This window comes from Aspergillus brasiliensis, assembly GCF_001889945.1.
Source record: "Aspergillus brasiliensis CBS 101740 unplaced genomic scaffold ASPBRscaffold_12, whole genome shotgun sequence".
NCBI classification, from domain to species: domain Eukaryota; kingdom Fungi; phylum Ascomycota; class Eurotiomycetes; order Eurotiales; family Aspergillaceae; genus Aspergillus; species Aspergillus brasiliensis.
Genome location: NW_027137453.1, coordinates 1,160,630 through 1,173,842, shown reverse-complemented (window position 1 = coordinate 1,173,842; position 13,213 = coordinate 1,160,630). Strand labels below are relative to the sequence as shown.

Below are 13,213 nucleotides of genomic sequence, written 5' to 3'. Positions count from 1 at the left end.
ATGGGACAACAAGAAAGTGCTGCCACCCGCACATTCACAGTGCAGAGATAGCATCCTGCGGCAGAAAGGACCATGCAGTTCCAATCAATGCCAATATTGAGGAAGTTATTAGAAGGCACCAGTCCAGTACCCGTTCTCTATGACTCATTTCGTTGCCAAATATCTTCAGGTGGAAGGCAACCGGCAATATGATGCAGATCGTGAAGCATAAAGCTGACCCCATTAGCGCCATGATTCGATCAAATGAAGGGAAAAGCACTGCCATGAAAACAATGCTGACCACGACAAGGATTCGTATAAACGCTCTTGAAAGGGTCTGAACTAGAGCTTTCGTGCTTTTGGGATCCGCCTGAAGTTCGGGGTGTGACCCAAATCCACAGAGAACTTCGACTGTGGCCACGAGCGGCCGGCAGCTACATCCGTCAATCAGTGACCCATGCTTGTTTGCAAATACAACACAAGATGACAACATGTGGAGATATGACTCACTTCAACGGTACTTTTGTGATTGGGATGATGGCGATGAATATGATCATGCAAATGGACAACACCTGTGGATAATCGTCTGTACGTAGGATGTTGGCAGTGACTTCATCTCGAACATCGTCGCCAAACATGATCCAGCCCACAATGGCCATCATACAATCAAGAGAATACTAGGGCAGATATTTTTGATCAGTACTTGAGAACACAATCTGCTGTTCGTTGGGCATATCATGAACGAATGTCTTTGTGTTGCACTAAAATGCCATCGAAAACCGCTTACCGTAAAAATATAAGTGACCCAGAGACTCTTCTCGTACTTCTGTGGATGCCGCATATCGCGGTATATATTAGGAAATACACCGTGACCACCCCATGGTGCTACCTGAAAAATCAGTGCTTTCCCCTAAGCTGCCCCTAGCGAGTAATTAGACTTACACATTATTAGTCCAAAGCTAAGTGGAAGAGTGGCCCAATTGTCAGGCAATAAATACGTCCTGGCTGGTTGAAGGAGGGATCCCGGCGCGGTTGGTTTCGTAAGCCCATCAATGCAAGTGATGATGACGACTTCGACAATATTAGCTCCTGGGGAATACAAGGAGTTTCAAAAGGGGGTACCACATACTAGAGGTACAAGAAAGTATACCGAGTATACTTGTCACGCTAAGGAGTCGCAATGGTAAAAAGTTGAGGGGAACAAGCATCAGTCCGCATACCATTTTCCACTGAAGAAGGCTCAAGCCGGGGATGAGAGCCTGCAAACTGTCCGCAAAAAGCACTACCAGTGCAACACAAGCCCCGACAAGTTCCAAGCAGAACAAGAGACTTGTAGCTAAGCGTGCGTGGTGACCGAAGCTGATATATGCTAGATCAGCATAAGTGACAATGCTCCGATCAACATCAAGACACTTTGCAAGGATTTTTGCCGTGTAAGATGTCGCCACAGCAGCAAATAAGAGAAATAGCAGGCCGAGAAGCCAGCCTGCATGCTTCAGAGCTAGCGGCAAGCTCAACAGACCAACACCTATCAGAACGTTGACGGAATTGAAAATCGTCTGTGGAACAGTAGATTGGCCAACAACTATACACTCTCTCGTACCATCTTCATGATGCACTTGTTTTACAAGAATCGGTTCCCTCTCGTAGCCGACAGATGTATCATCATGACTTTGTTGCTCTCTGTGCAATTGGATCGCATGCTTTCGTGTCGTTGCACTGACGCGGGAAGAAATTGTTCCGTACGAACCCCCAAGCGATGTTTCAAAGATGTCCGCATTTGATGTCCTCTTTCTCAGATCCAACTCGCCAGCTAAGGCATTGTCTTCATTCTCTCCATCAGCACCTAATAAGGGCCGTGTAATGTCGGCCTCATGGCCCGGGTAATCTTGTGGCCTGAAGATGTCGTTTGTAGTCCCAGCCCATTCTTCGTCAGAGTCTATCACGAACGAGGATCGCCGAGGTAAGACCTCCGGAAAATACGCAGCTCGCTGCCACGACCGAGCAAAGTTGTCAATGCTATTGACTCCCCCTGCCTGCCTAAACCGCGCGGAGAAGGAGGCCGACCTGTGTGGCGCAAGACACAGTTAAACTGAGGCTGGCGTGGGCTATGATTATGCGGAGAGTAGGCGACTTACCTAGACCTTGGATAGTCATTTTCGACTCTTGAACAGCTGCCACTGCTAGTCGCGAGCCCATGAGAATATACATCAGGCTCAATGGCAAAATCAGCGCTCGACCTGCCAGGCGCAATCGGCCGATGCGCGCTAGAAGCCTGGGCAGCAGTAGGAGGCATTGTGGATTCAGGCATTGTGTGTTAATGCTGTAAAACTTACTTGTCAAGGGACAGAAGTTTTGGGTCATGTACCAAGTTACCTGCTGCCTGGTCGTCGTCCGCAAAAAGATGTCAAGGAAGGAGCGATGGAGGAAGGGAGTGCTTGAATAGACCAGATCTATTTACTGAATGCAGTAAGTACAATCAAGGCTGCCGAGAAGACAAATCAGCTATCGTCGGAATAATTTCAGGACGTCACTGTGGTGGCGGATAATCTCAGCCTGGAGAGATATTAGTTGGACGACCGTGACTATCAGCGATTCCTTATAGGCTAGCCACAGGATCAGCTCGCACGATGTCCAGGACAAAGATAAGCCTGCAGTATAGCACACCGTACCTAACAGCTACTAGTAGGTACAAACAGGTTTATCTCCGAGAAAGGAAAGGGTAGAAATCTTGATTGGTAAGTCCAATGAGAAATTATTCCACGACAGAAAGGACCCCCGGGAGCTTCTGCGAATTTCGGGAGCGAATGTGGGGTCTCTCTTGGAACTATTACTGCACAGGTATGGGGTTTCCAACCAGCTTGATAGATTGTTCTCCGTGTCATTGATAAGCCAGTAATGAGATTAGGTTCACCACATTGATTTATGTACTTCAGACAGGATGGTTCAGCCTGCGATAGCACAGACGGTTTCTTGCAAATTTTCAGGGTAGTGTTCAAGGTCTTGCTTGCATTGGAGTCCTCACATACGCTTCTTAAGCCCATTGAAGCGGACTGTTACATTCTGAACTGATCACAGAGTAATGATTGCTGGTGTTGAAGACACGATCAACTTTGAAGACCCCGACTCAGTCCAGATAGTGCCATATGAAGTATGATAGTAGGTGATCTGGTTGGTCAACAGGTAAAGGTACTTCAGTCCACTCTTGGGCGCATCCAAGAGGTACCGTCAGTATGAGTTGAGCCACGGCACCAGGCAATCATCCTCTTTCATGTGTCTCTATCATAGATGCTATGTAGGTAGCACGCCCCGGCAAAGCGCCTAGCTATCAGGCAGTTGACAAGAAATCCTCTTTAGGTTGGCATGGAGCAGGCAGTGCAGTTTTCCAGTTAAGTGGCTCGCAAGCGCTGGATTACGGAGTATGGTAATTCCAGGAACCGCACTCCGGTCCTCAATGTTATTTGAGGTCTTGCGGTCGCAATATCGATATTAACATGCCTAACAATGATGGAAATGCAAGAACTCCACATGCGATCGTCTCTCGCGGTACGTGTAATCATGGAATTTTCTAACAACATGGATCTACTCGGCTTCTGAACGTGTGTTGTGGTGATCAATAGTTGATCTGCTTGTGCGAGTTTCAGCTTATGTCATCGTAAACAGGCGACCGCCGGCCCATTCGTCGTTCCTTGTGTCGTCGGCCGCCCCCACGGTGCCTGATGAAAATTGCTTAAACACCCCGCTGGACTTGGACGGCAAATCGACCAGCCGTGAGGTAGGTGACTTGATCGTCTCTTTTCTGTTCCCCTTTGTCTTTGAGGTCGCCTACTCTCATAGGACCCTTAGGATCTCCGCTTGCTTTCTCTCTCCAACTGGAAAAAAGAGTTCCCACAGCTGACAGTTACTATTCCAGCACCAGCAAGCCACATATTCATCCTCTTCTGGTCGTATCATATTGTTGCCTCGCCCAAAATGAGCGCGGCTCAGCCGAACGAAGCGGAGAAGAACATCGAGATATGGAAGGTGAAGAAACTCATCAAGCGGCTTGAGGCTGCTAGAGGAAACGGCACCTCCATGATCTCCCTTATCATTCGTGCGTCTCCAGTTGGTCAAATCGTCACAGAATATCCCTAATCAAGGTTCCTTCTCCGCAGCCCCCAAGGATCAGATTTCTAGAGCCGCAAAGATGTTGGCGGAAGAGTTTGTAAGTGGCTTGACTGAGAGAGAGCCAGTCTTCGGCGAAGGTGTTAATCGGGTATTACAGGGCACTGCGTCCAACATTAAGTCTCGTGTTAATCGCCTTTCCGTCCTTTCCGCTATTACTTCGACACAACAACGTCTCAAGCTCTACAACAAGGTGCCGCCGAATGGTCTAGTGGTCTATTGCGGTGAAATCATCACTTCTGAAGGAAAGGAGCGCAAAATCAACATCGATTTTGAGCCCTTCAAGCCAATCAACACCTCGTTGTATCTTTGTGACAACAAGTTCCACACTGAAGCACTCAGTGAGCTTCTTGAATCCGATCAGAAGTTTGGTTTCATCGTCATGGATGGAAACGGTGCTCTGTTCGGTACACTGAGTGGCAACACCAGAGAAATCTTGCAAAAGTTGAGCGTTGATCTGCCCAAAAAGCACGGTCGTGGTGGTCAGTCAGCATTGCGTTTCGCTCGTCTTCGTGAGGAGAAGCGTCACAACTACGTCCGCAAGATTGCCGAGTTGGCCGTTCAGAACTACATCACCAACGACAAGGTGAATGTTGCAGGATTGATCTTGGCCGGTTCTGCTGATTTCAAAAACGACCTGAACCAGTCCGATATGTTCGATCAGAGACTGCAGGCTAAGGTTATCAAGGTCGTTGACGTGTCTTATGGTGGCGAGAACGGTTTCAACCAAGCTATCGAACTGGCATCTGAGACCTTGAGCAATGTCAAATTTGTTCAGGAGAAGAAGCTTATCGGAAAGTACTTTGAAGAAATCAGTCAGGATACCGGAAAGGTCTGTTACGGCATTGACGATACACTGAAGGCTTTGGAGCTTGGTGCGGCAGAGACACTGATTGTGTATGAGAACCTTGACGTCACCCGACATGTTCTCAAGAGCTCCAGCGGTTCGGACGTCGTCGTCCACACTACCAAGTCACAGGAAGAGAACCGTGAGCTGTTTATGGACAAGGAAACCGGCACTGAGATGGAAGTTAGCGAGCAGTCGTCGTTCCTTGAATGGCTTGCTGAAAGCTACAAGGACTTCGGAGCAACCCTGGAGTTCGTCTCCGACAAGTCCAGTGAAGGAAACCAATTTGTTAAGGGTTTCGGTGGTATCGGAGCTATCCTTCGGTACAAGGTCAACTTTGAACAGCTTGCTGACTACGATGATGAGGATGAATTCTACGACGGTATGTGTATCTCAAATTGATACTGTCCGTGTGCTAATTGCTCTATAGATTGACGGTTCAGCGGCCTCGCAGAGAGCGAGGATGAACGGCCAGAAGTTTCCAATGTGGACCTTCTGACGGCTCGCCCCGTGATTCGTGATGGCGGCTCTCCCGGCAACATGGCCGCAATGGTATACACCTTGCCGTTGCCCAGTCAATATCCTATGAAGCTGCTTAGAAGTGTGTGATCCTTTATTCGTGAAGTCATCGATATGTGCTGACGCTAAACAGCAGGGCCATCCAAGCTCCGTAACATGTTCACTGAGGTTATGTAGACAGTCTAGGTTGGCACTAGGTTTTATATTCCAGTTCGAAAGGATGATAGATCTGTTATGTCGAACCTACTTACAACTGTTCACCGAAGGCTGTCGATCGTATAACACTTGGGCTAGCGCGTTTAGACTGTTTGTTCCAATGCCTGCCAGCATTGGACCTCTTCTCGTTGTGATTTTCTGCTGTTGCTTCTGTGTGCGTTTACTATTACAACAAGAGGAAACCAACACTGGCTTCCTTTTCATGTGATCTACAGGTCTTGTAGATGCCTGTAAATGTGGTCGCGCATAACACACGAGGCATACATGGCAATTGAAGTGCTTCATAGAACTCATTTCCTTATTCGGGTATCAATAAGATGTGTCTATATGAAGTGTTGCATGCACAAGCACCTGTGAACCCTTTGCACCCTCTCCTCCCCTGTACCAACGCTTAGACATATACAAGCTGATCCGCCCATGTTCCCAAATGCCTACAACCCTCAGTAACGTCTTGTAGCCCATCAAGAATCTTGGCAACCGCGTCCACATTTTCACTTGTTGGAATGTATTGACCTTCGACCAGGAATACATATTTCCACGCCCTTATCTGACTCGGTCGCGAATTAATGCTCGTCAAATTCATGCCACAATTTTTGAAAATCAAGAGAGCATCTGCCAAGGCACCCGGGCTGTCCTGGCGAATCATAAATGAGATCAAAGTCTTTTGCGCTGTTTGCGTAGCAGAAGTCCGTCTCTGTGCCGGGGAACCGTTGGCATATTGGGTAATCAGCTGACTTGTACGCTCCGAACTCACATTCCTGAGCACCAGGAAACGGGTGGTATTGTTGGCCTTGTCCTCAATGTTTTCCTCCGATACATCCAGGCCGTGATGTTCGGCGGCAAAGCGGCTAGCTATTGCTCCGCATCGCTCTGTCGTCTCCTTCGAGACAATCTCAGCGCCCTTGGAGGTTGACGAGACGTCTTGTCTTTCGATGCCTTTGAAGCTTCTTTCAAGGAAAGTCTCGCACTGACCCCATGCTTGCGGGTGTGTATATAACTTGGTGATGGCGCTGTAATCTCGTTGACCAGGTGGGAAGAGATTCTTTCGAGTGAGGAGGCAGTGGTGAACTGTCAGATAATGTTCCCCGCACACTTTCACATCACTGTAGAGGCCGCTCGGGTCCGCCAAGAGATCTAGAGTCTGAACAACCGAGCCATTGGTTGAGTTCTCGCAAGGGATGATAGCATAATCGACTTTGCCTTCTTGCAATGCTGCGAAAGCGTCCGGAAACGATACGTGGGGCAGAAGTTCAGCTGAAGACCCAAAGCTTTCAACCGCAGCCTAAAGGCTGAGAGTTAGTAACATACTACTGACAAGCCCAACCCGATAGATTCCTGACCTGGTGGGAGAATGATGCGACAGGGCCGAGGAATGCAACCTTGAGAGGCTCCATGGCAGCGCTATGAGTACTTCGGAGATCCACTGGGTTTCGGTTGCTTGCCTCACGATTTTGTATTCCTGCCAAGAGCTCGTGAGTTGTTCCTTTCCACAGCTGCGGCTGACATAACTAGGCGAAATTTGAACTCGTTTACGCCCGAGGATTCATCTCCGATTCGTTTGTTGTTGATGGTTCACCCTGTTCGCCAGAGCCTGGTCATCTTATCAATTGAACCAAATACGCATGTTCACTTTAAATCCTAGACGGATGCGACTACTGCGCTCATGGCAGCAGCAGCAGCAGCAGCAGCAGCCACAACAATGGCGGAGACTATCGGCTTCATTGCGCGCACACTCGTCTCTGTCCGAAAGGCTACATCGAGATCTGACATCACGACAGCTTCCCCTGACATTTGATTATATACATCCCCAGCCATCATACCTCCTAAGCTTAACATTGGCCGAACACCTTCCCATGCTAACCCCAGCGCCAAATGAACTTCCTTCCGCACACAGCAGATCTCCCATGCCAGCAGGCCACCATCTAGTCTACTTTCCTCCCCAGGTTTCATTGTCACAGATACTTCCAGACGGAACGGACACTCTACATGCCCCAGGGAGTCCTTTCGAAAGGCGCTTGTGGGCTGGTGGCAGTGTCAGGTTTCCGACTACAAATGGTCTGGTTTTCAATGGCGGCCGAGCTGTCTGTATTGAGACTATCCGTGACGTGGTGACAAAGGGCCGGCCAGGGGAAGAAAAGGTTATGGTTAGAATCGAAAGACGGATCGGCACAGTTCAAGAGGGCGAAGACCATCGCAGTATCAGGGAGCGGATGTGGAAGGAAATCGAAGAGGACGTTGGCGATGCTTGTGTCATTGAGACCAGGAATTTATTATTCATGCGCAAAAAATCTCCCGAGCAGATTCGTCATGACAAGGCTAGATTTGACATGGAAAATAGGGCCATAAAATGTGCGAGATACCTTGAAGATCACCAGTCGCTATATCCTTGCTAACGGGGCTCGGTGGCGCGTAGCACCTTCAGGTTCATATTTTCTCCACAAGCTCATACCCAACAAAACCATGCTTTTCCGCTTCTCGGCTCTTACTTTTAATGCTCATTCTATACATATCGACAAGGCCTACACACAGGATGTTGAAGGCTACCGCAACCTTCTTGTACATGGGCCGTTGACTTTGGCATTACTTCTCGCAGCTCTGCAAGGCCATCTGAGCAAGTTAAGATTAACTGTCACAAATATCGAGTATAGGAATATAGCTCCTTTATATGTTGATGAGGAGTTATCAGTATGCGGCAAGCCCAGAACGGGCAAAGGCAACGCAATCTGGGATGTCTGGATTGAGAACAGGGATGGACGACTTGCCGTCCGAGGCACCGCTTACACTAGCCCTTCGTAGGGCTCATGGAGCCATGATGCAAAAGCGGCGAAGGCTGACAATCGAATAGAAAGAAGAGCCTCCTCTTTTCCTAGTCCATCGGTACTTGTTTGTAGGATGGGATATATCCCGGCACTTAGTGACACTGTAAACTGTGAATCAGGAACTCGTAGTTCGTTATTTTCAGGAGCATCGTGAACCACCAAGCACCCCTCTATGGATATCTTATCTCTTTACCCTCATCGATGTCTGAAGGTAACTAACTAGTTAGTTAAGGAAGACTATAGTTAGTCATCGACTATCTATTAAACAGACACCGAAACGGCAGGACATCATTACGTACAAAAATGGTGATAGACACTTCCGCAATGGGTTTAACTTGGTGGGCCGCACACAAATCGGAACGGATAAACAGCTGCCCGCACTGGAGCAAGGAAATACACACACTATAAGAACTTACTTTCTGTCCTTTTCGTTCTTTCCCGTCATCCTACCTTTGTTTTCAAACAACAATAAGTGCCACATCCACTTTTGTGACACTGAATGATGTGTCTCGAATAGTTGTTGTACTCAGGTCACAGGATTACAACCGTGACTGCTCATTATAGCAGCTTTCTGGCAATTACAATGGACCAGTTTTGGGCTGCTCCTCCTGTTACTAGGTATGAGCCATTCCAATATCACTTGTGTTGGATATCAGAATCCATTGCTGACTTTTTCTCTAGAACACTCACTGCACTTACCTTTCTACAGTCTATATTGGTTCATGGTGGCCTTCTCAGCGGTTATTATGTACTTTTTCTTCGCCGCCTTGTCTTCAAGACGCTGCCAGAGCTATGGAGGCTGTTCTCGCCTTTCATGATCACTGGGCCAGGGCTTTCCCTGATTTTTGATCTCTACTTCAGTATGGTTTTGCGCTGTTCTGATGAACAGGCGTGCTAACTGCCGGTAGTGTTTACCTATGGCAGCCGTCTGGAGACTGAATCTCCCCGGTTCAGTGCACCTGGTGATTTTTTCACTTATGTGTTCTTCGTAGCCTCTATCATCATGGTAAGTTGCGGGAAAATCCCAGTCTTATCTGCAAGCGACGACCTTAGTCGCCTCGAAATCTTGATCTGCGCCCAAATTCGTTGTTGTTATTGCTTTTCTTTTCCTCTTTATTTGTCACCTCGTATATCTGCCCGCCCAGCGCAGCATCAGCTGAAGCGGTTCCTGGAAACGAGGAAGATCGCCCCTGCATCCCGTATAGCTCCAAAACTGATTTTACCGGGGCTATATGCGTTGTGGGTATGGTGGGACGACCAGTGAGATAGCTAGTGTGATGAATCTGTTCACACTGGTGGTTATGGTGCCCTACATCTCTATATCTATATATTTTATTGATTTGTCATCATTTCATAGACCCTTCCTGCTTTCTAATGTAGCCTCCTTGACTTGCCGGTACTAACAACCCAAAGCTCACGGCAGGTTGTCTCTTGGATACTGTAATTTTTACTTCCGGTGAGCTTGCCGCCGTACCAAGATTATGCTTGCCTATACTAACGTTTCCCAGCGTTGATCCTGGCATTCGTTTACACGTATTCCCAAGACAACCGAGGAAGGAAGGCGAGCTTTTTCATCATCCAAATACCCGTCGAGTTCTTACCATGGGCAATGCTCACGTTAACACTGGTCGTTTCCGGATGGCCTGCGGCGTTGAGGGACGGCATGGGCATAGTCGCTGCGCACTTCTACGATTTTCTTACCCGTATATACCCAACCTTCGGAGGTGGTAAAAATTACCTCGTCACTCCGGCGTTTGTGAGGCGGTTCTTTGCTGCTCACACGCCGCAGCGCGAAGCTCGCGCCTTCGGAACCGCCTACCGTGCGACGGACCACACCCAGGGTTCTCCGGGAGGTTGGACATCGTCTTTTCAAAGCCCTTGGAGCAGGAGAGGCCCAGGGCGAAGACTTGGTGGTGAATAGGGACCGACGTTTCCTGCCTAGTTGACCAGTCATTTCCAAGTCCAGAGCGGGGAAGGTAGTTCTGGTCAAGCGAGCAATGTTTGCTACCATCGTATCTCAGACGATGGAACCAAGAGCTCAATGGAACACGGCTGGTAACTTCTTGCAAAGCTTTTTAAGTCGTTCCGTTGCATAAAATAGTTGATAGAGGAGAGGTAGCAGATAGTTAAGTAGGTACTACGCACAAGTAGAGCGACACCTACAATACCAAGTAATGGAATTCTGTAAGCCTCTGGTATAGCCCTTTGAAAGATACGTGTTATCAAATGAGTAATAAGACGTATGAAATACGAAATTTGCAACGTGTAAAGACAAGTCACGGGATGCTGGGCCGGCGGGTAAAATTTCTGCACTAACCTGATTAGTCGCAGGAGCTTTCGCCGCACTTCAAAATTTCCCAGACTTCTTCCTCGCTAGCGCGAGAACAAAACTTAGTCCGGAGAGTGCAATTTTTCCTGCGCCTTCTCTCAACGCGCGCAACAACCCAGTTATCTCTGCACCCTTCAAGCCAGCCTATCTAAAATGGCGGTCGCAGTGGCTAAGGAGGAGATGGACTACACAATCAAGCCTGAGGCTGGTGCCTCGAAAATCGACACGTCGGAGTGGCCGCTTCTTCTGAAGAATTATGACAAGCGTATGTTCATCTCAAAGCCACATCTCATGTCAATGTAGCTGGTGCTGATCTATAATATCAGTGCTTGTCAGGACCGGTCACTTCACGCCAATTCCCGCTGGTAGCACTCCTCTCAAGCGCGACCTGAAGTCGTACATTAACTCCGGTGTCATCAACCTGGACAAGCCTTCAAACCCCTCCAGTCATGAGGTTGTTGCTTGGATGAAGAGAATCCTGAGGTAAATTTTCTATTGTGTCTTGCTCTCGTCTTCACGATACTGAGACTAGTTTTGTAAAGGGCGGAGAAGACTGGTCACAGCGGAACCCTCGACCCCAAGGTCACCGGTTGCTTGATTGTCTGCATTGACCGTGCTACTCGCCTGGTGAAATCCCAACAGGGTGCCGGAAAAGAATACGTTTGCGTGATCCGCCTTCATGATAAGATCCCCGGCGGCGAGGCCCAGTTCAAGCGGGCTCTTGAGACCTTGACTGGAGCCCTTTTCCAGCGGCCGCCATTGATCTCCGCTGTTAAGCGTCAGCTTCGTATTCGGACGATCCACGAAAGCAAACTCTACGAGTTTGACAATGAGAGGCACCTCGGTGTCTTCTGGGTCAGCTGTGAAGCAGGAACGTATATCAGAACCCTTTGTGTCCACTTGGGTCTTCTGCTCGGTGTTGGTGCGCACATGCAGGAACTCCGCCGTGTTCGCAGTGGAGCTATGGATGAGAACAGCGGAATGGTGACTCTGCATGACGTGTTGGACGCCCAATGGATGTACGACAACCAACGGGATGAGTCTTATCTGAGGAAGGTCATCAAACCTTTGGAGACTCTACTCACCACCTACAAGCGTATTGTTGTAAAAGACAGTGCTGTTAACGCTGTATGCTATGGTGCTAAGCTTATGGTCCCTGGCCTCCTCCGCTTTGGTAAGATCTTGCCTTACTCATACGGTCTGATACATTTGCTGACTTTGTTGAAGAGGCTGGTATTGAGGTCAATGAAGAGGTGGTCCTCATGACTACCAAGGGTGAGGCTATCGCTATCGGTATCGCTCAAATGTCGACCGTCGAGCTGTCCACCTGCGATCACGGCGTTGTTGCCAAGGTCAAGCGTTGCATCATGGAACGCGACCTGTACCCGCGTCGCTGGGGTTTGGGACCTGTGGCTTTGGAGAAGAAGAAGCTCAAGTCCGCGGGGAAGCTTGATGTAAGCTATTTCCTGGATTTGCGGAACACTCACATATGTGCTGGCTTTGCTGACAATCAATGTAGAAGTACGGCCGTGCTAACGAGGCTACGCCTGCTAAATGGAAGAACGATTACAAGGATTACAGCGCACCCGAAGAAGAAGGCGCACAGGCAGTGGCTCAACCAGTTTCCCAAGAAGAGACCGCTACTCCTGCCGAGCAAACCGAAACTCCTTCTTCCCCCAACAAGATGGATGTTGACGACGACGACGACGAGAAGAAGAAGCGCAAGCGCCACGAAGGTGAGACGCCTGAGGAACGGGCCGAGCGCAAGCGCAAGAAGAAGGAGAAGAAGGAAAAGAAGGAGCGCCGGAAGTCCAAGCAGGAGAAGGAAGAGAGCGATGACAGTGATTAAACGCTCCCGGGAAGTTCCTTACCTGCCTCAGAATGGGGAGCGGCAGCCATCCAAACTGTCTTGGCTTGTTGGAGCGCCGCTTGGGTATGATTCCTGTAACATACTTGTTTCTTTGTGTCGGAGTCTTGGGTTTGAAAAGGGGATCTATTTACTAAACAGATGTTTGTCGCGGTTCTGTATGTCAGTATCTTCGTTTTCCGTTTTCGCTTTCTTTTCTCTATCTTTCCGTTTCAATTACTTGTTTCATCTGCTTGGTCCTTGAAAATAAGTGAACTTCCGTAGTTGGGCGCGGGTACCGTGACTGGGAGGCCCGTGACCGGAGGCGGTGTCCCCGCATCAACTTCCGGTCCGCACGTCAGGCAACTTCCATCTGCTGCTCCCCTGCTTCTTTACCCTCATTCACTCATGCCTGCTTCACGTACCATTTAATTGCTGCTTAGCCTTGTACCTGCCCAGTCAGAAGTCAAATCACTGGCCGTATCTGTAATCAA

At 48.8% G+C, this 13,213-nt stretch overlaps 5 protein-coding genes across 5 annotated transcripts; 3 read left to right on the top strand and 2 right to left on the bottom strand.

Moving 5' to 3' along the window:
• Positions 1 to 34: 34 nt before the first annotated feature.
• ASPBRDRAFT_133115 (putative transporter) lies at positions 35 to 2,290 on the bottom strand (the record flags this gene model as incomplete). The annotated part of the gene is made up of 6 exons (XM_067618499.1): positions 35 to 413; positions 490 to 656; positions 767 to 864; positions 922 to 1,050; positions 1,109 to 2,046; positions 2,118 to 2,290. 6 exons carry the CDS (start codon positions 2,288 to 2,290, stop codon positions 35 to 37), a joined length of 1,884 nt encoding a protein of 627 aa, XP_067476026.1.
• Positions 2,291 to 3,951: 1,661 nt separating this feature from the next.
• Positions 3,952 to 5,686, top strand: ASPBRDRAFT_58106 (translation termination factor eRF1; the record flags this gene model as incomplete). Its single annotated transcript, XM_067627853.1, has 5 exons — positions 3,952 to 4,072; positions 4,134 to 4,183; positions 4,244 to 5,372; positions 5,445 to 5,591; positions 5,643 to 5,686. The coding sequence occupies 5 exons, from the start codon at positions 3,952 to 3,954 to the stop codon at positions 5,684 to 5,686; spliced, it is 1,491 nt and encodes a 496-aa protein (XP_067476025.1).
• Positions 5,687 to 6,116: 430 nt separating this feature from the next.
• ASPBRDRAFT_33349 (prephenate dehydratase PHA2) lies at positions 6,117 to 7,119 on the bottom strand (the record flags this gene model as incomplete). Its single annotated transcript, XM_067623110.1, has 2 exons — positions 6,117 to 7,007; positions 7,066 to 7,119. The coding sequence occupies 2 exons, from the start codon at positions 7,117 to 7,119 to the stop codon at positions 6,117 to 6,119; spliced, it is 945 nt and encodes a 314-aa protein (XP_067476024.1).
• Positions 6,936 to 10,775, top strand: ASPBRDRAFT_184726 (uncharacterized protein). Its single transcript, XM_067620027.1, has 7 exons — positions 6,936 to 8,099; positions 8,338 to 8,488; positions 9,137 to 9,162; positions 9,226 to 9,404; positions 9,453 to 9,550; positions 9,958 to 10,000; positions 10,053 to 10,775. Exons 1-7 carry the CDS (start codon positions 7,348 to 7,350, stop codon positions 10,463 to 10,465), a joined length of 1,662 nt encoding a protein of 553 aa, XP_067476023.1. The 5' UTR covers positions 6,936 to 7,347; the 3' UTR covers positions 10,466 to 10,775.
• A 251-nt stretch (positions 10,776 to 11,026) lies between these two features.
• Positions 11,027 to 12,722, top strand: cbf5 (pseudouridine synthase CBF5; the record flags this gene model as incomplete). Its single annotated transcript, XM_067621300.1, has 5 exons — positions 11,027 to 11,138; positions 11,200 to 11,356; positions 11,416 to 12,047; positions 12,101 to 12,327; positions 12,393 to 12,722. The coding sequence occupies 5 exons, from the start codon at positions 11,027 to 11,029 to the stop codon at positions 12,720 to 12,722; spliced, it is 1,458 nt and encodes a 485-aa protein (XP_067476022.1).
• Between the last annotated feature and the right edge of the window lie 491 nt (positions 12,723 to 13,213).

Bases quoted from the DNA above. Each gene is read 5' to 3' on its own strand.
- ASPBRDRAFT_184726 (XM_067620027.1), top strand. From the start codon at position 7,348: ATGTTCACTTTAAATCCTAGACGGATGCGACTACTGCGCTCATGGCAG. The intron at 8,489-9,136 runs GTCCGAGGCACC...ACAATGGACCAG, and splicing joins ACAGGGATGGACGACTTGCC to TTTTGGGCTGCTCCTCCTGT. The intron at 9,163-9,225 runs GTATGAGCCATT...CTTTTTCTCTAG, and splicing joins GCTGCTCCTCCTGTTACTAG to AACACTCACTGCACTTACCT.